At 37.7% G+C, this 23,733-nt stretch overlaps 1 protein-coding gene across 3 annotated transcripts in view; it reads right to left on the bottom strand.

Moving 5' to 3' along the window:
* The window catches only part of AFF4 (ALF transcription elongation factor 4), an 88,082-nt gene that overhangs the window by 25,471 nt on the left and 38,878 nt on the right, over positions 1 to 23,733 (bottom strand). For all 3 annotated transcript variants that reach the window (XM_045794712.2, XM_045794711.2, XM_087862284.1), the window contains 3 exons: positions 3,846 to 3,882; positions 2,027 to 2,075; positions 46 to 100 (listed from right to left, as the gene is read on the bottom strand). In XM_045794712.2, coding sequence (XP_045650668.1) covers positions 46 to 100; positions 2,027 to 2,075; positions 3,846 to 3,882 — 141 coding nt within the window. The remainder of the gene's footprint in view (positions 1 to 45; positions 101 to 2,026; positions 2,076 to 3,845; positions 3,883 to 23,733) is intronic.

Genomic DNA, 23,733 nt, shown 5'->3' with positions numbered 1-23,733 from the left:
CCAATGCTGTATGATACTGGCAAATTCATAAAGCAGTAGACACACCTGCTCCCCATCGCTGTCTTCACTGCTGCTCAGTTTTAAGTCATCTTTTAACATACTAGAGGGAAAGGCAGAAAGAATTAGTATTTTTGTAACAGTGTATCATGGCACACCAGAATACTGTCTTATTCTGGTGTGCTTCACATGAGAATAAAAACTGAGAAAAGAGAAAGTGACTATTTCAAAAGTTCTCACTTTTCCATAAGTAAAACATGTAACCTTTCCTAATTAAATAAGCCACCTTCTACAAACTCTTTCACTGTCCCTCACGTTCCACCAAGAGATTCATACAACTTCGTAACTATGAAAACCAGAACACAAAATCAAAGCACTAGTTCATAAATGCCTCGCTATGAAAGATGACTGCCCTCTGGAGAAGTAACAATTTGGGGTAAGAAGCTTAGCTATAAAACAGAAACGACCGTGTATGAATTAAAAACAAACTCCGGGTTCTAAATCTTTCTTGATCAAAGTTCAAATCAATTAAAAAAACACACAAATAAATACTGTAAACTAATAGTTTCTGAAATTCATTTTTCAAAGTAAGATTACAGATTTAAATTTTCCTTAAGGCCATAAAATCAACATGAAAATAAAGAATCTGAGTAATGACCCACAAAATATTCCGTGCCTTTTACAGGATAGCAAAACTTAACACAAACCTTAGGGAAAAACACTAGAAAAATGTTTAATTTCTCATTACTAGAAGTTCCATTACCTTTCTTCTTAAAATTTCATGACAGTCTCCAATCAGTGGAAAGGAAATCTTCTTTCACTCCAATTAACTACTAATACTCTCCCTTCAAAGCTTAACCTGAGTTTCTATATCTGACCCCAAATTCAGATTATCCCCTAAAAGATCACTTTGAAACAAAGTAACCAGATGATTACAGAATTATGAAAAGTGTTTTAAGGCTGGCCCAGTTAAGCAGGACAGAAAAAAAAGAGTTTTCTTTTGGACAAGGGCTTAGTGCATCTCTATGACTGATACCCTGTAAGGAAATGCACTTACTCTGAATTCTCTCAGCCCTTATGATTTAATAATGGCAGCTCAATGAACCTGTTCACACACGTGGATATGTCAAAGCTTTTACCAGACTGCTCAAGGTCCTGGCATGCTTTTGTTCCCTCAGCAACCAAAGTGATTCGCACATATATGGTAGGCTTTTACCAGTTCTTTGCATATGAATAAATATAATAAATATGAATATAATTTCCATTCTTTAGCAGTGAGGGGGATTTCTTGCATCCACATAAATTCATTCTCAGATCTTCCTTTTGTTCAGCGTAAGAGGCTAAGGTTATCAGTACAGATTACGGGTTAGAGCTTAGAAAGCTAGCACTGTGCCCACAGCTGCTTCAGAATTTTGTTTTAATCAGCGACTTCACTTGTGGTCTCAGGAATTCAAGAGTTCATTTCTCAGGCTGAAATTTATTATCATCCAATATATTAGCCTAATTACAGTTTTGATATATCTTCCTGATTCTACCTATAGGAGGAAAACTTAAAGACAGTACAAACTATGCTGACTTAATATTCTACATATAGCAGTTAAATGGAGGGCTTACTAAGAATCCTGTATTTTTTAGTCTTCTTTATTAAAAACAAACTATCAACCTACCCACAAACAGAAATACACATATCTCTAAGAGATGAGAAAAAATTGTAATCTCAGAGGAGGTGTAGGCAAACTATGGCCCACAAGTTAAATACAGACTAATACCTGTTTTGTAAAAAAGTTTTATTGGAACACAACCACACCCACGGTCTATATTTGCTTTCATACTACAATGGCAGAGCTGACTAGCTGGGACAAAAACCATCTAAGCCCCTAAAGACTAAAACATTTCACTATCTGGCCTTTACGTAAGTATGCCTACCCCTTCCTTAAAAGATTAAGCACACATATTTAAGTGTTGTGCTAATATGTACACACTACAGACTTTTAGCAAAACAGACAAACTTATTAAGCAATACACTTACGATTTAGACTGGTGTCCATTTGAAGTTTTAGAAGAAGGATTGTATCTTTCTAGAACAAAAAGAATGCAGAAATTAACAACTACAGTATGGCTATTTAGATTGTAAAATATGTATCGGTATACCCTCAAAGAAATGTAAGTCAACACAACGAGACAGAATTCGTCCTGCCATCAAATTGGCAACACTTTAATAAATATGAGACAGTGGTAGAAACAGACGCGCTCAGAAGCTGTCTGTAGGACTACAAACTCATACAATCTTTTTGGCAGGCAATCTGGTAATATTATCTTACTGATACTGGAAACACGCATATTCATGGACATGGCAATTATAATTAAAAAATTTACCTTACAGGTAAATCTGGAAAAATACATAAACACACACTCATACACAGATATTTATCGTAGTATGATTTGTAATAGCAAAAACTAAAAACAAATGTCTATCAAGAGGGGACTAGTTAAATAAATTATGATATGTTCATACAATGGAACACAATTTTCATGTTAAAATGAGCTAGAGTTTTTATACTGATACAGATATAGCTCTAAAATAAATTAAGTGAAAAACACAGGTAATAAAGATTAGGGGCAGCTTATGATCCCATTTGCCAATAGTCAGTTATGGGGAGAGGAGGACAGAACTAAAGATGAGACATTCTTAAAAGATTTTGAGGGAAAATGTAAACTTTCTGGCCTATAGTTCTTTTCTTTTCTTTTTTTTTTTTTTAAAAGATTTTATTTATTTATTTGACAGAGATAGAGAGAGCCAGTGAGAGAGGGAACACAAGCAGGGGGAGTGGGAAAGGAAGAAACCGGCTCCTAGCGGAGGAGCCTGATGTGGGGCTCGATCCCAGAACGCCGGGATCACGCCCTGAGCCGAAGGCAGACGCTTAACCGCTGTGCCACCCAGGCGCCCCTGTAGTTATTTTCTACATATCAACAATGGCGGGTCCCTTTTTCCTACAACTATTGCTTTAAGGCAGAACCAGTGTAAATATACTTATTAAAGAAGTTACTGCTGTTGGCAAAAAAGACCATTTATTTTGTTATAGAGCTATATGGGGAAGCCTAGACATTTCCAAGGTTCCTGATCTTACCACTATCAATTCACACAGCCATCATCTCCTGGGACCACACTTAAATTCCCTAAGGCCGGGGCGCCTGGGTGGCTCAGTCGGTTAGGTGTCTGCCTTCGCCTCAGGTCATGATCCCAGGGTCCTGGGATGGAGCCTGCTTCTCCCTCTCCCTCTGCCCGCTGCTCCCCCTGCTTGTGCTCTCTCTGTCAAATAAATAAAATCTTAAAAAAAAAAAAAAATTCCCTAAGACTATTGTTCCCTCAAGTTCTTCTCAGAAACCAAAAGACAGGAGGTTGAAGGGGGTTCTGCAACAGCAGACTTTCTTCCCAGACCTAAAGCCCGGGTAAGAATAAATAAATACAGACAGAGGAAGAGAAGAGCAATGGTAAGCTACAACCCCTTCTTGCTTATAATTTAACTCTCACAGAACCAACTATCTTCATGAAGGAGATAAGACAAAAGAATGGCTCTTGGGTTTATGAGGTGCCCATCAAACTGAATTCATGAACTTTGAACTATTACTTCAAATATTTAATAAAAATAGTTTTGATTGCCATCGATCTATAATTCTTCATTTTTAAGTATACCAAGATTTGGCTTAACTCACTACTAATCAACAGATAATAAAAACTGGGATAAGGCATGTGAAGGAATTGTAAAAATAATATACGATGTGACCATGAGAAATGAATACTCAATAAAAAGCTTAATTTGAAAAACAAGAGGAAAAGAAATACTCACTTTGTTCTCCGGGACCAAAACTGGACTGCTGAGATTCCTGAAAAAAGGAACATAAAATTATATAGTGGCATTAAGAGAAAGGATCGTAGTGACAAATGCTTCAAATTAAACTATTCAATTCCAAGTAATTCAATGAAAGATCCTGTTGAGTTCCTAAAAATGCATAAAAGAAAAAACACTGAAAGAATTTAATGATCACATATGACAGTCCTCAGCAATCATGTGGTCAATAATGAACTTTCCCAAAGCTCACTACAAAAAGCATCAAGCTACCTAATAGTTCCTCTTTATTACTCATTTCTTTTCAGCAGCATCCATGGTACTCATATCCTAATTTAGAGCCCTGGGAAAGCAAATGATTTCAATTTAAGATTCTTGATCTTAAGAAAATGTTTAACTAAAAAACAAATGTAATAATAATAATACAAGGGGCGCCTGGGTGACTCAGCTGGTTAAGTGTCTGATTCTTCATTTTGGCTCAGGTCATGACCTCAGGGTTGCGAGACTGAGCCCTGTGTTGGCTCCTCACTGGATGTGGAGCTTGTTTAAGCTTCTTCCTCTCCTTGGGGCCCCCCTGCCCCCAGCTCGCAGGCCTGCGCTCTCTAAATAAATAAATAAATAACCCTAAAAACCTACATTAGAGTGAAAGTAACTGTACAACCTACATAGACTCAAAAGATACCAATTTATGAACTAAAAACCTCATGTCATATTCGCACATCATTTTAATACCTTCCTTTTCCCACTCCCAATATCTTACAATGAGCAGCTTGAGGAAAAGATTGTCATATACTCTTTGTAAGCTGCATACCAGTACAGTGTCTGGCACTTGGGAAGCACCAGTAAAAAAGGAAGCCAAAATGTCACTTGTCAGTGAAAGAAACATGGCTTTCCAAACTCAACTTTCATGATCACATCACCTGTTTCACATGTGCAAATTGTGCATTTTTCTAAGGTTAAGTCTGTAGCCCAATGTAGTATTAAAATTATGCAAACATCCCTAAAAGCCTACATAAAAATAAGCACAATCTTACTTTAATGACAGAACCATCTGTGAAAGAGAAATCCACATAGTATGAATTTTTTTAAAAATATAGTTTTACTGTTTAAAAAAAAAAACTGTAAACCTACATCTGTGGTCAACTGATTTCAACAAGTGTGCCAAGCACATCCAACAGGGAAAGAATAGTATTCTTAACGAATGGTGTTGGGACAACTGAACAGCCATATGCAAAAGAATGGAGTTGGATGCTTACCTCAGACGGCATTAAAAACATAACTCAAAATGGATCAAAGACCTAAATGTAGAGGGGGGCACCTGGGTGGCTCAGTCATTAACTGTCTGCCTTCAGCTCAGGGCGTGATCCCGGCGTTATGGGATCGAGCCCCACATGAGGCTCCTCCATTGGGAGCCTGCTTCTTCCTCTCCCACTCCCCCTGCTTGTGTTCCTTCTCTCGTGGTGTCTTTCTCTATCAAATAAATAAAATCTTAAAAAGAAAAAAAAAGACCTAAATGTAAGAGCTAAAACTCCAAACTCTTAGAAGAATACTTACGAGTCAAACTTAATGACCTTGGATTTGGCAAAGAACTCTTACATATGACACCAAAAGCATATAAGACACACAAAAAAACAAATAGATAAAATGGACTTCAGCAAAATCAAGAACTTCTGTGCTTCAAAAGACACCATCAAGAAAGTGAAAAGACAACCCAAAGAATGGGAGAAAATATCTGCAAATCATGTATCTGATAAGAGACTATCTACAATACATAAAGAGCTCTTACAACTCAATGATAAAAAGACAACCCAATGAAAAAATGAGCAAAGGATCTGAATAGACAGTTCTACAAGGAAGATATACAAATGGTCAATAAGCACATGAAAAGATGTTGTTTGACATCATTTGTCATGGGGAAAATGCAAATCGAACCCACAACGAGACACCACTTCACACCTACTAGGATGACTAGGATAAAAAACACAGACAACAGCAAGTTATGCAGAGAAAAATGAAAGCCTAATGGGAATGTAAAGTGGTGCAACTAGCTTTGGAAAACATTTTGGAAGTTCCTCAAATCGTTAAATATATAGTTGTATGACCTTGCAATTCTATTCCTAGGTATACAACCAAGTGAAATGAAAACATTATGTCCACACAAAAAAACCTGTACACAAATGTTTTTAACAGTATTATTTCACAAGAGCCCAAAGCTCAAAACAACCTGAATGTCCATCAGCTGATGAATGTATAAACGAAATGTGATATATATCCATTCAATGGAATATTATTTGGCCACAGAAAGAAATGAAGTACTGATACATGCTACAACTTGGAATAACCGTGAAAACATTATGCTAACTGAAAGAATCCAGTTGCAAAAGACCACATATGGTAAAGGTTCAATTTACATAAAATGTCCAGAAAAGGAAATCTACAGAGACAAAGAAAAGATGAGTGGTTTCATAGAGCTGGAGGGAGACAGAATGAAAGTGGGTAATAGATGAAGAAGCGGGAGTTTCTCTGCGAGGCGATGAAAATGCTCTAAAATTCACTGTTGTGATGGTTGCACATGTCTATCCATATACTCAAAACCATGTAACTGTACACTTCAAATGGGTGGAAGCATGGTATATGGACTGTATTTCAATAAAGCTATTACAAAAACTATAAATAGAGCAGTGGCCAAGGTCATGCCTGTGAATTGTGTTAAAGATGCAAATAATCCTCCACCCCCTTTTATTACCAATTATCTTATACTCATTTACCTTGTAAATGCCTAAAAGTCAGTAGCCCGAACTTTTACGTCATCTCTCCTTTTCCTCACACCTCTGACAATAGTCAGTCTGCTGGTCTCCAAAATATCTACTAAATGCAACAACATCTCCTCTCCATCTACACTGCAAAGACTTCAGGTCCTCACATTTTTTAACCTACGAAGGACATCTAATGGATCTTTCTGGCTCTAATCTTTTTCCTTCACTCAACTATAGTCTCTAGTTAATCTTCCTAAAGCCCAAATCCTAGTGTGAGTCATCACTACTCTTTTTTATAGAACCTTCAATGGCTCTTTGTTTTTCCTAGGAATGAAACCCAAACTCTTTGACATGATATCCATTCATATATCTAAGTACGGAAAAACAGAATGATAAGTAAAAACAGACAAGGACCTTATAATCACGGAACTGAACACTCATCTGTATAATGTGAATGACCATCTCTGCAACTATTCATGCACATAAAGGTAAAATGGTCACTGTGGTAAGTACAATGGAAGGCAAATACGTACACAATATTATATAAGAGCTTACAATTGTGTGTGCGTGAGCATGAGTGAATGTGTGAGTGAGCGAGTGAGAGTAAAGGGTGGGGGGAGGGAGAGAGGCAGACAGACAGACCTAGCCAGGAAGATGAGTAAAGACTTCCCTGAGCAAGTACTGTTCAGGTGAAGACCTGAAGTCAGGTAGGAAGTAAACTGGAAAAGGCAAGTGTTCAGGGTACAGAGAACAGCATGTGTAAAGTCAAAAAAAGACAGGAGCACGGCTGGTATAAAGGACTTAAAGGCAGTCCTTGAGAGGAAAAGGTGCAGAAGAAAGGGTGGTGAGAAACGAGACTCAAGACCTGAAAGGCTAGATCATAAAGCATTACATTAAAGAACATTTAATATATATACAACCATATCTGTTGTAAATTTTGATTTGAGAGAGGGACAGAGAGGAAGGTGGGTTGGGGGAGGGAGGTATAACTCATGTTTACAGGAGATAACTTAGGTCATGAAACAACCAGTGAAGTTCTAAGTGAATGTAAAAGATCTAAACTTCTGGGGCGTCTGGGTGGCTCAGTCAGTTGAGCGTCTGACTTTGTTTCAGTTCAGGTCAGGATCTCAGAGTCCTGGGATGGAGCTCTGCTTTATCTTTCTTTGAGTGATGCACAAAGAAGTAGTTCTTCAAGTGCTTTATAACTGGAAAAGAATCTAACAGAAATCATAAATTGAGGGGTGCCTGGGTGGCTCAGTAGGTTAAGCCTCTGCCTTTGGCTCAGGTCATGATCTCAGGATCCTATCGAGTCCCACTTTGGGCTCCATGCTCTCAGTGTGGAGTCTGCTTGGAATTCTCTCTCCCCACCCTCTGCTCCTCCTACCATGCACCCCTGCTCTCTAAAACAAATAAATAAATGTTTTTTTAAAAATCATAAATTGAGGGGCGCCTGGGTGGCGCAGTCGTTGAGCATCTGCCTTCGGCTCAGGGCATGATCCTGGCTTTCCGGGACCGAGCCCCACATCAGGCTCCTCCACTAGGAGCCTGCTTCTTCCTCTCCCACTCCCCCTGCTTGTGTTCCCACTCTCGCTGGCTGTCTCTAATAAATCAATAAATAAACAAATAAATAAATAAATCTTTAAAAAAAAATCATAAATTGAGATTACTAGAAGCACCTGTACTTTCACCCACCTCATTATAGGTAACTTTCTACAATGAATGATTTATTCTAGTATTTGTTTCTTGAATCTTCAGCTATGTTTTCTAAGCCTGCCTCAAAAGCATTTCCTGACAAAGAAATGCATTTTAGTATATTCTCTCTTTACTGGATTTTACCCATTTTTCAGTAGAGCAGAAAGATCACGTTTTTGGACAAAGGTAGAGAACACTGGGAGAAATCTCAAAACACGTTTTTAATAAAATTTACTAAACTTTTATGTTTAAGGACTGCATTATCACACGACTCAAAATTCCAGAGTATGAATCATGACGCTGTCATAGTTTCATTAGTTAGTATCTCAAGATACATTATACACTAAAAGCAAGATTAATGACATAAATCCATACTCAAACTACTGTTGATAATCTGGATGTTTTCTTCTTTTTTTGGCTTAGGGCATCCTTGTTTCTACTTTGTACAGTGACAGATAAAAAGCTCATAGTAGGAGAAGAAAAATCTCAGCTCTGTCATTTTCTTGTTTGCTGAGAAATGCATTTTAGTGTTATTTTCACTCAGCAGTTTCATTGCAGGTATATCTTTAAAGCCGCTTGTCCACTGGTGAAGATAAGCTGAATTAAAACCAGTTAATACAATCTGTAAATCATCTTAACTGAGCCAGTTTAAAACTGTAATATTACTGCTAGAGCCAGTAAGAACAAATGAACGAGAACAATTCTACCAACTTTTCCATAGGAAAAGACCCCCTATCTTGGAATACCTCAGAAATAAAATGTGACCATCTGCCATTCAGATCAAGAGAAGCAATCACTGCTTTGATTTTGTTTTCTTAGACTTAAAATTAGAGAATTTTTTGAACTAAAAAATAAGAATAAAGTTTTCATCCCGTTCTCCCCCACCCTGCCCCCAATACACACAGCAGTGGAGTATCTATATATATGCATTCCACTTTGGAGACCACTGACTTACTATCGTGGTAAGAATAAAGATGGAAAAAAAGGAACGGAATTAAAACACATTAAAGGAAGTAAAATCATTAGGACTTGGTGACAGTTTATTGGGTATGACAGAGAGGGAAGTGCCAAAGATAATTCCAAAAAGGTTTCTCTAAAAGCTTCACTAAGACAGGAAACAGAAAAGAGGATCATGTTTGTTTTCTCTTGCTTTTTGGTTGGGAACTAGCAGTGAGAATCCCAAGTTCTCCGTGGAAGATGTCTCAAAGGCACTTAAAACTCAACATCTAAGAAGTGTCAACTATGCAGCTGGATGTATGTATCCGGAATTAAGATAAAAATTTGTAGAACACCTACGTAAAGAGGAATAGGATATAAAGAGAAGAGAATTCTAGGTCTAAGCATGGTGTGTATAACTATGCATCCATGTAAACACTAATACGTAATTTTTTCCATTCTTTTGTATTACTTTATTTCCACAACCAAATGTTGGGCAGACTGAGGCAAAACACGTTTCTTCATCTGTATTCCTTTACAGCACCGAGCACGATGCCTGGAAAACTTACATTTACTTGTAGAGGCAAAGACGGAGGAGAAAAAGGAAAAGTCAGAGAAGCAACGTAACTCTAGATGAGTAACATATAGTGGGAAACAAGGAAGAAATAAGTAAAAACAATATTTAATGCTCATGAGAAGCCACATGTAACTGGATTTACAAAATGGGCCACTAGTGGTCATAATGAAAAGCGAGATCAATCAAGACTAGACTGAGGAGTGCCTGAGGAAAGAAGAGCAGACATCAAATACGAACCACTGTTGCAGGAAGTTTAACTCCAAGGAGGAGGAGTGGCTGGAGAATCACACGGAACAGAGGGATGTATTTGTTTTGTTGTATGTATGTACGTATGTATTGTGTTGTTTTTAAATGGGACAGATCAAGGATGCTTAAGTGAATGACATGGATTCACTAAACCAGCTCTCCAAACATACTCCTAAACTCAACTTTTCATCCACCATGAGCCACATGTGAACTGCTCTTTCAGACCTGCTAATGAGAGTGAAATCCTTCCTACTGTGCTCCTTACCTTCCCATGTGCTTCTGGCACTCCTACACTTCTCCTTCCTAAGCCCAGTTACTGTCATCATCTTTAGGATGTCATCTCCAAATTCCCTAAGTATCAAAATTTTCTCCCTTCTCTGTCTTCAGTGGACCTAGTTCATATGGTTAGCACACACAGAGAATAAATACCTATTAAAGCTTCGTATAAAGCTTTAAACTATATTACACACGAAGGTGTATTCACTGAAAAGTCAGAGAATGAGATGAGCTATAAAAAACCAAAACCCAACTTGTCAGCAACCCAACTGAAGCAATGATCACTAAGTAGGTAACTGAAGTGTTTCAGAAAAACCAAAAAATCTAAGCACGTTACCTGAGTATTTATATCCAAATTCAGGAAACAAACATTTACTGAACAGCCATAGGTGCCAGGAACTATTCTAGGCTTTGGCACATACTACTCTAATTGCTTTTTTAAATACCAATCTTAGAACAGGGAAATATCCAAATGACTGAATGCTATACATCTGAAGCACCTAGAACACTGCCAGGAGTTGTTTCAAACATACGATGTATATGTGCGAGGGCAGTCAAAAGCTTCAGCGCACTGCAAACTATCACTGAAAAATCTACTAACCTACTTCCAACTATACCCACCTCATCTGCTTTCCCTCCTATGACAAAGAATGAGCTAACTGTGCTTTAAAGTTAATATCCTGTACTTGAAGCACAGAATCTCAACCTCTCTTGTGGAGATTTTCTAAGGTTACCCTCTGTCTTTCCCATGTAGCATATGCTTTTCCTTCTTACTAAAACATTATGATCAGCATATACATATTTACTTATTTTACATATATATGAATCACATATATATTATTTTATCATATCTACATATGATAAAATATTCTTATAAAAATACTCACCTGACAACATCACTATACCCTTCTTGGCACCACCCCATTTCTCTGCTCCCTTTCACAGGCAAAACCTCAAAAGAAAATCTTCTTTTACAAGCTCACCATCTCCAGTATCTTTTGTGCCTCTGTAATCACTCTTTTGCCCTCAGCTTTCTAACGAAAGTGTATTGTCAATAAAGAATACATTGTTAAATATGATACCTGGAACATACTAAGAACATAATAAGTAAATGTTCTCACAAATAACCATCAAATTTATACAGATGAAAGCCATAATGACTGAGATCAAGAATATGCTAAATGAGATTAACAGCATATTAGACACTGCAGAATCAAAGACTACTGAAACAGAAGATAGAACTATAGAAACTACCCCTAGGTGAAATAACAAAAAAGACTGAAAAAAATGAATAGTGCATTACTGAGTTACAGAACAATTTCAAGAGGCTTAATATACATGTAATTGGAGCCCTTCAAGTAAAGGAGAAATGGGGAAGAGGGAGTACAGAAAACTATCTTGAGAAAACAATAGCAAACTTTTTTCTAAATGTCATTAACTATAAACCCAAAGTTCCAAGAAGCAAAAAATAACCCCAAGCACAAAAAAGGTGAAAGAACCACACCAAGACATACCAAAACTGAACAGCTTAAAATCAGTGATGGAGACAAAAGGAATCCTAAAGGAAGCCAGAAAGAAGAGAGACATTATATATATATAGAAGGAAAAAATGACAATAAATTATACACCGGACACAATGCAAGCCAGAAGACAGTGGGTAACATCTCTAGCCTAGAATTCTATTTCCAGCAAAAATACCTTAAGAAAAAAGGTAAAATAAAAATTTCAGACATACAAAAGTGGGAACCATTCATCACAAGCAGACAAGCATTAAATGAAATCTTAAAAGGAAGTCCTCCAGGTAGAAGGAAAATGATACCAATCAGAAATCTGGACGAATACAAAGGAATAAAGAACAAAAGAAATGGTAACTATACAAAGACAAAAATCCTTTGCCCCTATTATTTAAATCACTTCAAAAGATAAGAGACTGTCTAAATGAAAAATAATAAAAATATTGTGGGGTTTATAACTTAAATGTAAGTAAAATGTATGCAACAATAGAACAGATACTGGGAAGGGAGAAACAGCATAATGATGAAAGGTTCTTATATAACATAAAAGAATGGTATAATTACTCAAAGATAGACTTTGACAAAGACATATTCTACAAACCCTGGAGCAAACATAAAATAAAACAGTTAAAGTTAATAAGCCAAAACTACAATGCAAACACAAAAAATACTCAATCCAAAAGAAGGCTAAAAAGGGGGAGGGCAGATTGGGACAAGTAATTATCAAAAGGCAAGATGGTAAATTTAAACCCAGGCATATCAATAACCACATTAACTATAAATGGTCTAAGTACACCCCCAAAATGAATAAATACCCCCATTAAAGAGCAGAGTATCAGACTGGATTTTTTTTAAAAAGGCAATACAAAATTGTATGCTAATTAAAACAAAGGCATTTTAAATAAATGAACACAGATAAGTTAAAATAAGATAAGAATGGAAAAAGTAATACAATATGTACACTAATCAAAAGAAAGCTAGGCTGGTTATATTAAATCAGACAAAGTAAATTTAAAGTAAATTTTATAGCAAACATTATCATCAGGATTAAAAGGGGTCATTTCGTAAGAATAAAGGTATCAATTCATCTAGAACTTTTTTTTTAAAAGATTTTATTTATTTATTTGACAGAGAGAGAGAGAGAGAGAGAGAGCTCACAAGCAGGCAGAGTAGCAAGCAGAGGGAGAGGGAGAAGCAGGCTCCCCACTGAGCAACGAGCCTGATGCGGGCTTGATCCCAGAACCCTGGGATCATGACCTGAGCCGAAGGCCGTCACTTAACCAACTGAGCCACCCAGGCACCCCCAATTCATCTAGAACTAATAGCAATCCCAAATGTTTATGCACCTAAAACACAAACTCTTAAAAGTACGAAGAAATGAAAAATGACAAATTCAAAATCATATATTCAAAATAACTGAGAGATTAACTATAACTCTGAATAACTGATACAACAAGTAGAATTAAAATGAGTAAGAACATAGAAAACTTGACTAAAGCTATAAATCACCCACCTTGATCTAATCAACATTTACAAAACACTCCACTTAACAACAGCAAAATACGTATTCAAGTGTACACAAAACATTTACCAAAAGAAACAATATTCTGGGCCATGAAATAAGTTGTAATAAATGTAAAAGAATTCAAGTCACCCAAAGTACATTCTCTGACCACATCAGAATTAAGCCACAAGTTAACAGAAAATATATAAGGTAACAGAAAATAGGTGGAAAACCTCCGAATATCCTGAAAAGTAAATGACACTTCAAAATAATCTGCAGAAAAAATAAGAAATCAAAAAAGAGATCAGAAGATATTTTGAGCTGAATAAAAATGAACATACAACACATTTCAGAATTTGTGGGATGAAAATAAAACATTACTTAGAGGAAAATTTATAGCACCAACAGCCTGTATGAGAAAGTAAGAAAGATCTCAAATCAATGACCTTACCTTACTCTTCAAGAATTTTAAGGGCGCCTGGGTGGCTCAATTGGTTAAGCATCTGCCTTCAGCTCAGGTCATGATCCTAGAGTCCTGGGATCAAGGCCCACATTGGGCTCTCTGCTCAGTGAGGAGTCTGCTTCTTCTCCACCCCTCCCCTCTGCTCCCCTCCACTCGTGCTCTCTTTCTGGCTCTCTCTCTCAAATAAAACCTTTTTTAAAAATGCAATTTTTAGGGGCGCCTGGGTGGCGCAGCGGTTGGGCGCCTGCCTTCGGCTCAGGGCGTGATCCCGGCGTTGTGGGATCGGGCCCCACATCAGGCTCTTCGGCTATGGGCCTGCTTCTTCCTCTCCCGCTCCCCCTGCTTGTGTTCCCTCTCTCGCTGGCTGTCTCTATCTCTGTCGGATAAATAAATAAAATCTTAAAAAAATAAATAAATAAATAAATAAATAAATAAAAATGCAATTTTTAAAGAAAGAAGTGTAAATTAAACAAAATAATAGAATTTAGAAAAGATAGAATTTTTTTCAAAAGAAGTATAAATTAAACCAAATGAAAGCAGAATAAGAAAGTAATAAAGAAGACAATGGAAATCAATGTAACAATACCCAAAACAATGAAGGCGAAAAAGCAGTTTTTTAGAAGATCAATGAAACTGAAAAACCTCAAGGAGCGCCTGGGTGGTTTAGTTAGTTGAGCGTCCGACTCCTGATTTTGGCTCAGGTCATGGGATCGATCCCCGAGTCAGGCTCTGTGCTCAGCGGGGGAGTCTGCTTGAGATTGTCTCCCTCTTCCCTCTGCCCCTTCCCCACTCACTCACATATACGATCAACTGCAATTGCTAAGGCAATTCCTTGCAGAGACAAGCTTTTTAAAGAGGTGGGGGGGGGGCAAAGGGAGAGAGAGAGGATCTCAAGCAGGCTCCACACCCAGGATGGAGCCCCGCAGTGGAGGGTGGGGGGTGGTGGAGTTGGTGGTGGTTGATCTCAAGACCCTGAGTTCATGACTTGAGCCGAAATCAAGAGTCAGACACTTAACCGAGTGGGCAACCCAGGAGCCCCCCCGAGACAAGGTTTTTAAACAAATGATAATGGAAATGGATATCTGTACACACAAAAATAAACTGTGATCCATATCTTGTCACCATACACAACAATTACCTTAAAATGGATCATAGACCTAAATGTAAAGCCTGAAACTATAAAAAGTCTAAAAAAAAATAGGAGAATGTGGGTTAGGCAAAATTTCGTAGACACCAAAAACATGATCTGTAAACAAACAAAAAAAACCCTGATGAATTAGACTTCATCAATATTAGCAGCTTCTCCTCTTCAAAAGATAGTTAAAATAATGAAAAGAGAAGCTACTTACTGGGGGGGAAATGTGCAAATCTTGTATCTGTTAATGGACTTGCATCCTGAAAATTTAAACTCTCAAACTCAATAAGGAGAGGACAACAGGGGCACCTGGGTGGCTCGGTTTAGCGTCTGCCTTCCGCTCCTGTGATGATCCCGGGGTCCTGGGATTGAGCTGCATGTCGGGCTCCCTGCTCTACAGGGAGCCTGCTTCTACCTCTCCCTCTGCTGCTCCCCCTGCTTGTACTCTCTCTCACACTTTCTCAAATACATAAATAAATAAAATCTTAAAAAAAATGAAGAGGAAAACAATCTAATAAGAGATGAGCAAAAGATTTAAACAGTACACCAAAGAAGATACACAAATGACAAGTACATGAAAAGGTGCTCAACATCATCTTAGAGAAATGTCAATTAAAACCAAAATGAAGCACTCCTACGCAACTACTAAAAGGTCTAAAATTTAAAAAGACTGACCATACCAAACACTGGTAAGTACGTGGAGCAACTGAAACTCTAATCTATTGCTAGTAGGAATATAATAAAATGGCTGAATCATTTTGGAAAACAGTATGAGATTTTCCTAAAAGTTAAATGTACATCCACCCTATACTTGAAGGTATTGACTTACGAGAAATAAAAGCATGTGCCCATACAAAGACTTGTACACAAATATTCACAGCAGCTTTATTTTTAACTAAAAACCAGAAAGAGCCCAAATGTCCATCAGTAGGTGAATGGGTAAACAAACTGTGGTGTAACTATGAAACTGAATACTACTTAACAATAAGAAAGAATGATTTATACACTCGACAATATGGATGAATCTCAAAATAATTGTGCTGAGTGAGGGGTGCCTGTATGGCTCAGTTCGTTGAGTGCCTTCGGCTCAGATCATGACCTCAGGGTCCTGGGATCTGGCCCCATGTAGGGCTCCGTGCCCAGGGGGGAGACTGCTTCCCTTCTCCCTCTGCCCCTCCCCATAGCTCATGCTCTCTCTCTCAAATAAATAAATAAAATCTTAAAAAAAAAAAAAAAAACCCACAGTAATTGCGTGGAGTGAAAGAAACCAGAACAAAGAGTATATGTATTATCATTCTATTTATACCAATCTCAAAAACGCAAACTAATGTATAGTGACAGAAATCAGATTAGTGGTTGCCTAGGGATGGGAAGAGACTACAGGAAGAGAACATTATAAAGGATCATAAGGAAACATTTGGGGTACGTCAAAAAGAGAAAGGACAAAAACCATATGAACTTTTCAAAAGATGCAGAAAAAGCATCTGACAAATTACAACATCCATTCAGGATAAAAACCCTCAAAAAAGTAGCTTTAGGGAGAATATACCTCAACATAATAAAGGCCATATATGAAAAACGCATAGTGAACATCATCCTCAATGGGAAAACTGAAAGCTTTCCCCCTAAGATCATGAACAAGACAAGGATGTCTATCTACTCTTACCACTTTTATTCAACATAGTACACTACGTCCTAGCCATAGTAATCAGACAAAAAAAAGAAATAAAAGATATTCAAATTGGTAAGGAAGAAGTTAAACTTTCACTATTTTCAGATGACATGATATCATATACAGAAAATTGTAAAAGATTCCACCAAAAAACTAGGACTAATAAATGAATTCAGTAAGATCACAGGATACAAAATCAAGACACAGAAATCTGTTGCATTTCTAATATACTAATAACGAAGTAGCCGAAAGAAAAATGAAGAGAACTATCCCATTTACGGTTGCACCAAAAATAATAAAATACCTAGGAATACATTTAACCAAGGAGGTGAAAGATCTGTACTCTGAAAACTACAAAGCGCTGGTGAAAGAAACTGAAGACAAGACCAACAAATGGAAAGAAACTCCATGCTCATGAATTAGGAGAACAAATACTGTTAAAATGTCCATACTATGGGGGCACCTGGATGGCACAGCGGTTAAGTGTCTGCCTTCAGCTCAGGGCGTGATCCCGGCGTTATGGGATCGAGCCCCACATCAGGCTCCTCCACTATGAGCCTGCTTCTTCCTCTCCCATTCCCCCTGCTTGTGTTCCCTCTCTCGCTGGCTGTCTCTATCTCTGTCGAATAAATAAATAAAATCTTTAAAAAAAAAAAAAGGTCCATACTATGGAAAGCAATCTACAGATTTAATGCTATCCCTATCAAAATACCAATAGCCTTTTTCACAGAACTAGAACAAATAATCTAAAATTTGTATGGAACTACAAAAAACCCCGAATAGCAATCTTAAAAAAGAACAAAGCTGGAAGTATCAAAATCCCAGATTTCAAGATATGCTACACAAAACTGTAGTAATCAAAACAGTATGGCACAATGGCTCAATGAAAGAGAATAGAGAACCCAGAAACACAACCATGATTACATGGTCAATTAATATACAACAAAGGGTGCAAGAATATGCAATGGGTGGGACGTTCACGTGGCTCAGTCAGTTGGGTGTCCGACAGTCTTTGTGTCAGCTCAGGTCATGATCTCATGGGTTGTGGGGCTGTGCCCCACATCAGGCTGTCAGCGGGGAGTCTGCTTTAGATTCTTTCCCTCTACCCCTCCCCCCACTCGTGCACACGTTCTTTCTCTCTCTAGAATAAGTAAGTAAATCTTTAAAAAAAAAATGCAATGGGAAAAAGACTCATCAAGAAATGGTGTTGGGAAAACCAGACAGCTACCTGCAAAAGAATGAAACGAGACCACTTTCACACCATTTTTTAAATTTTATTTTATTTTATTTTATTATTATTTTTTTAAAGATTTTATTTATTTATTCAACAGAGATAGAGACAGCCAGCGAGAGAGGGAACACAAGCAGGGGGAGTGGGAGAGGAAGAAGCAGGCTCATAGCAGAGGAGCCTGATGTGGGGCTCGATCCCGGAACGCCGGGATCACGCCCTGAGCCGAAGGCAGACGCTTAACCGCTATGCCACCCAGGCGCCCCTAAATTTTATACACAAAAATAAACTCAAAATGGATTAAAGCCCTAAATGTGAGACCTGAAACCATTAAAATCCCAGAAGAGAGCACAGGCAGTAATTTCTCTGACACTGGCTATAGCAACATTTTTCTAAATATGTTTCTTTTTTTTTTTTTTTTAAGATTTTATTTATTTATTTGACAGAGATAGAGACAGCCAGTGAGAGAGGGAACACAAGCAGGGGGAGTGGGAGAGGAAGAAGCAGGCTCCCAGCGGAGGAGCCTGATGTGGGGCTCGATCCCACAACACCGGGATCACGCCCTGAGCCAAAGGCAGACGCTTAACCGCTATGCCACCCAGGCGCCCCTAAATTTTATACACAAAAATAAACTCAAAATGGATTAAAGCCCTAAATGTGAGACCTGAAACCATTAAAATCCCAGAAGAGAGCACAGGCAGTAATTTCTCTGACACTGGCTATAGCAACATTTTTCTAAATATGTTTTTTTTTTTTTTTTTAAGATTTTATTTATTTATTTGACAGAGATAGAGACAGCCAGTGAGAGAGGGAACACAAGCAGGGGGAGTGGGAGAGGAAGAAGCAGGCTCCCAGCGGAGGAGCCTGATGTGGGGCTCGATCCCACAACACCGGGATCACGCCCTGAGCCAAAGGCAGACGCTTAACCGCTGTGCCACCCAGGCGCCCCCTCTATGTTTCTTAAGGCAAGGGGAACAAAAGTAAAAATAAACTGTTGGGACTATATCAAAACAAAAAACTTCTGCTCAGCGAAGAAAACAATCAATAAAACAAAAAGACAACCTAATGAATGGGAGAAGATACTTGCAAATGATATATACAATAAGGGTTAATATCCAAAATATATAAAAGAACTTATACAATGTAACACCAAAAAGCAAGTAATCTAATTAAAAAGTGGACAAAAGACAAGAACATATAGTTCTTCAAAGACGACATACGGCTGGCCCACAGACCCATGAAAATATGCTCAACATCACTCATCATCAGGGAAATGCAAACCAAAACCACAATGAGATCTCACCTCACACCTGTCAGAATGGCTAAGATCAAAAACACAAGAAACAGAAAGTGTTGGCAAGGATATGGAGGAAAAAAAAACCCTCGTACACTGTTGATGGGAACACAAGCTGGTACAGCCACTGTGGAAAAGAGTATGGAGTTTCCTCAAAAAATTAAAAATAGAACTACCCTAAGTTTCGATAATTGCACTACTGGGTATTCACCCAAAGAATATGAAAATAATAGTTCAGAAAGATACAAGCACCCCTATTATGTATTAAGCATTATTTGTAGTAGCCAAATTATGGAAGCAACCCAAGTGTCCATCAACAGATGAATGGAAGAAGATGTGGTATATATATACAATGGGCTATTACTCAGCCATAAAAAAAGAATAAAATCTTGCCATTTGCAACAACATGGATGGATCTAGAGAGTTCAATGCTAAATGAAATAAGTCAGTCTGAGAAAGACAAAGTACCATATGATTTCACTCTTATGTAGAATTTAAGAGAACATATATGAAATGTCCAGAATAAGCAAATCAATAGAGATATAATGTAGATCAGTGACTGCTTTGAGCCTAGGGTGGGGGCTGGAGCACATAGAAGGGTGACTGCTAAATAGTACAGGGTTTCTTTTTGTGGTGATAGAATTTCCCAAAATAATTGTGATGATGGTTACACAACTATGAATATACTAAAAACCAGTTAATTGTACATTTTAAATGAATGAATTGTATGGTGTGTATATTACACCTCAATAAAACTGTCACCTAAAAAGAATTATGAATGGGGGTGCCTGGGTGGCGCAGTCATTACGCGTCTGCCTTCGGCTCAGGGCGTGATCCCAGTGTTCTGGGATCAAGCCCCGCATCAGGCTCTTCCACTGGGAGCCTGCTTCTTCCTCTCCCACTCGCCCTGCTTGTGTTCCCTCTCTCGTTGACTGTCTCTCTCTGTCAAATAAATAAATAAAATCTTTAAAAAAAAATTATGAATGGACCTGCATTCATAAGCCAGAACTATGAGCTTATGCTCAAAGTCTTCTGATAAGCTTTAATTTTACAATAAAAAAAGAGGTATACTATTAAATAATTCAAGATAGAATATTAAAAATAATTATTTAATCCAAAAGAATCTCAAGAAAGGGAACAAAGAAAGAATTGTTGGAAAAACAGAAAACAAATAACAAATGGTACATTTAAACCCTACGATATCAAAAAACCCCCACCAAAAAAAAAAAAATCACCCTACAATATCAATTGCCACATTAAAAGAAAATGGTTTAAACACTCCAAGATTAAATACTAGAGATTGGCAGGCTGCAAAGCCAAGACCAAATTATATGCTGCCTATAAGAAACTCACTTTAAATATAAAGCCACCAATAGATTAAAAATAAAGGAAAAAGTTAAATCATGTTAATAATAAAAGAAAGCTGGAGTGACTACATGAAAATCAGACAAAGTAGACCTCAGAATAAGCACTAATACCAGATATAAAGATGGACATCTCATAATGGAAAAAAAAGGGGATCAATAAATCTGAAAGATACTGCAATCCTAAACACACCTAATAACGAAACTTCAAAATACATGAACCCCAAATGGAAAAAACTGAGAGAGGAAACAGACAAAGCCACAAATACAGGTGCAGATGTCAACACTATTCTTTCATTAGTTGGTAGAACAAATAGTCAGTAAAAATGTAGACAACTAATCACTCTCAACCAACTTGATCTGATATATACAGAACATATTCTATGGTGCCTGGGTGGCTCAGTTGGCCTTCAGCTCAGGTCATGATCTCAGGTCCTGGGACTGAGCCCTGCATCAGGCTCCCTGCTCAGCAGGGGGTCTGCTTCTCCCTCTCCCTCTGACCATCCTCCCCCCTTGTGCTCACTTGCTCTGTCTCAAATAAATAAATAAAATCTTAAAAAAAAAAAAAAAAGAACATATTCTATCCAGTGTACATGAAATAGCCACCAGGAAAGTTCATATAATGGCCATAAAACAATAACATAAATTTTTAAAAACAAATTATACAGCTTATATTCTCTAACAAGAACATAAATAAATTAGTAATAAATGGTATGTGGAAAGTCCTCAAATATTTGAAAATGAAACCACATGCTTCCATGGATCAAGGAAGAAGTCACACAGGGAATAAGGAAATATCACATACTAAATGGTAATAAAATCACAATATATCACAATCTGTGAGATACACCTAAAGCAGGGCTAAGAGAGATAGTTTTATTTTTTTTTTAAAGATTTATTTATTTCTTTATTTGACAGAGAGACAGCCAGCGAGAGAGGGAACACAAGCAGGGGGAGTGGGAGAGGAAGAAGCAGGCTCCCAGCAGAGAAGCCTGATGTGGGGCTTGATCCCGGAACGCCAGGATCGCACCCTGAGCCGAAGGCAGACGCTTAACGACTACGCCACCCAGGCGCCCCAGAAACTGATAGTTTTAAATATAGAAAACAAGAAATGTTTACAATTAATGACTTAAGCCCCCATCTGAAGAAGTTAAAAGAAAAGTAAATGAAACCCACAATAAGAAGAAAGAAGACAATAACCACAATGAAGGAAAAACCAAAGAAATAGAAAACGGAAAAAATTAAAAGACGGTTCTTAGAAATGATCAATAAAACTCACAAAACTCTAGCTAGACTAATCAAAGAAAATGAAGAGAGAAAATACAAATCACCAATATCAGGGGAAAAAATGACTTTAGTAGAGATCCTACAGACATTAAAAGAGTATTTATATTATAAATAACTCTATACCAACAAACTTGACTACTTAGATGAAATGAACAAATTATAAGACAGACACAAGGAAGAGAAAATCTGAATAGCCCTATATCTAATGAAAACCTTGAATTTATAACTGAATACCTTCCAATAAAGAATACTACAGGCCCAGATGGCATCACCGTTGAAGTATATTAAAATATTCAAAGGGTGCCTGGGTGGCTCAGTCGGTTAAACGTCTGCCTTTGGCTCAGGTCATGATCCCAGCATCCTGGGATGGAGCCCTGTGTCAGGCTCCCCACTCAGTGGGGAGTCTGCTTCTCCCTCCCCATCTGCCTCTCCCCCAACTCATGCTCTGTCTTGCTATCTCTTGCCCTCTCAAATAAGCAAATAAAAAAATCTTTAAAAAAACCCCAAAAACATTCAAGGAAGAATTAAAACTAAATTCCACAAACCAGTTCAGAAAATAGAAATGAGAAGAACATTTCCCTGCTCCTTTTAAGGAGCCAGAGGTACCCTGATACTAAACCCAAAGACAAGAAAACTACAAATAACATCTCCTAGTCCTGCCACCACCACTGACAGACACACACACTAAAGTCCTAAGATTTGAATCGATATCCAAAAAGAAGAATTGTCAATAAGGTCATAAGAAGAGTTTCAACATCATTAGTCATCAGGGAATCAGAAACTGAAACCAATATGAGATACCTTTATGTGCCCAGGAAAATGGCTCCAACTGAACAGACTGACAATACCAAACGTAGACAAGGATGTGGAACAAATCAAACTGTCATACACTGCTGAGGGATGGGAGTGGAGGGAGGCAGGAGCACGACACGGTCGCTTTGGAAGATAGTTTTGAGTTTAGTATCAATTTAACATAATTCAACATACAACTGAGCAATTCTACTTTTTACCATATAACCCAATATTTATTCTTGAAAAAAGAAAACTTAAATCTACACAAAGGCTTGTAAGTGCCTATTTAGAGATACTTTCTTCTTAATATTTCATATCTGGAAAAAACCTAAATGTTCATTAACAGGTACATGGATACACAAATTTTGATATTTTCATACAACACAAATAAAAAGGAACTCAGGAATAAAAAAGAACAAATCACCAATCCATTCATGAACATGGAAGAATTCCAAAAGCAGGTGCTGAGCAAAAGGCAGCAAGCATATATACAAAAGGAGTACACACTATATGGATTTCATTTACATGAAATTCTAGAAAAAGCACAACTTATCTATAGTGACATAAAACAGATCAGTAATTGTGAGGGCCCAGTGGTGGGGGTGAGGTAGATTGCAAAGAAACACAAGGGGATCTCTGGCGTTGACAGAAGTTTCTAATTCTTGATTAGGGCAGTGGTTACACAGGTGCATACACCTACCAAACTCCAACTGTATATTTTTTAGGTGTGTGTAAGGTTGATTTTAAAAGTAAAGGAGTGTGATGGCACACATATAGGCAGAAAGTAACATGCCTACCTCACATTATCCACAAAAATAAATTGGGCTAAAGATAAACATAGAAAACAAAATTGCAATTACATTAAACTAAAAAATAAGAGGGTATGCTTATGATCCTGGGGAAACAAAAAGCTTCTTTAACAGAGCTCAGGTCATGATCCCAGGGATTGAGCCCCGCATCCGACTCCCTGCTCGGCGGGAAGCCTGCTTCTCCCTCTCCCACTCCCCCTGCTTGTGTTCCCTCTCTCGCTGTGTCTCTGTCAAATAAATAAAATCTTTAAAAAAATATTTTTAAATCTTCCAGACCGTAATACTTAAAAGGACTCTAAATGGGAGATGTATTTGTAGCATACAGAAGAAATTATTAGAATCT

The sequence above is a fragment of the Ursus americanus genome, chromosome 5 (genome assembly GCF_024610735.1).
Source record: "Ursus americanus isolate L20-20 chromosome 5, mUrsAme1.1.p, whole genome shotgun sequence".
NCBI classification, from domain to species: domain Eukaryota; kingdom Metazoa; phylum Chordata; class Mammalia; order Carnivora; family Ursidae; genus Ursus; species Ursus americanus.
The sequence above is the reverse complement of the archived record's forward strand: the minus strand, read 5'-3'. Positions and strand labels throughout refer to the sequence as shown.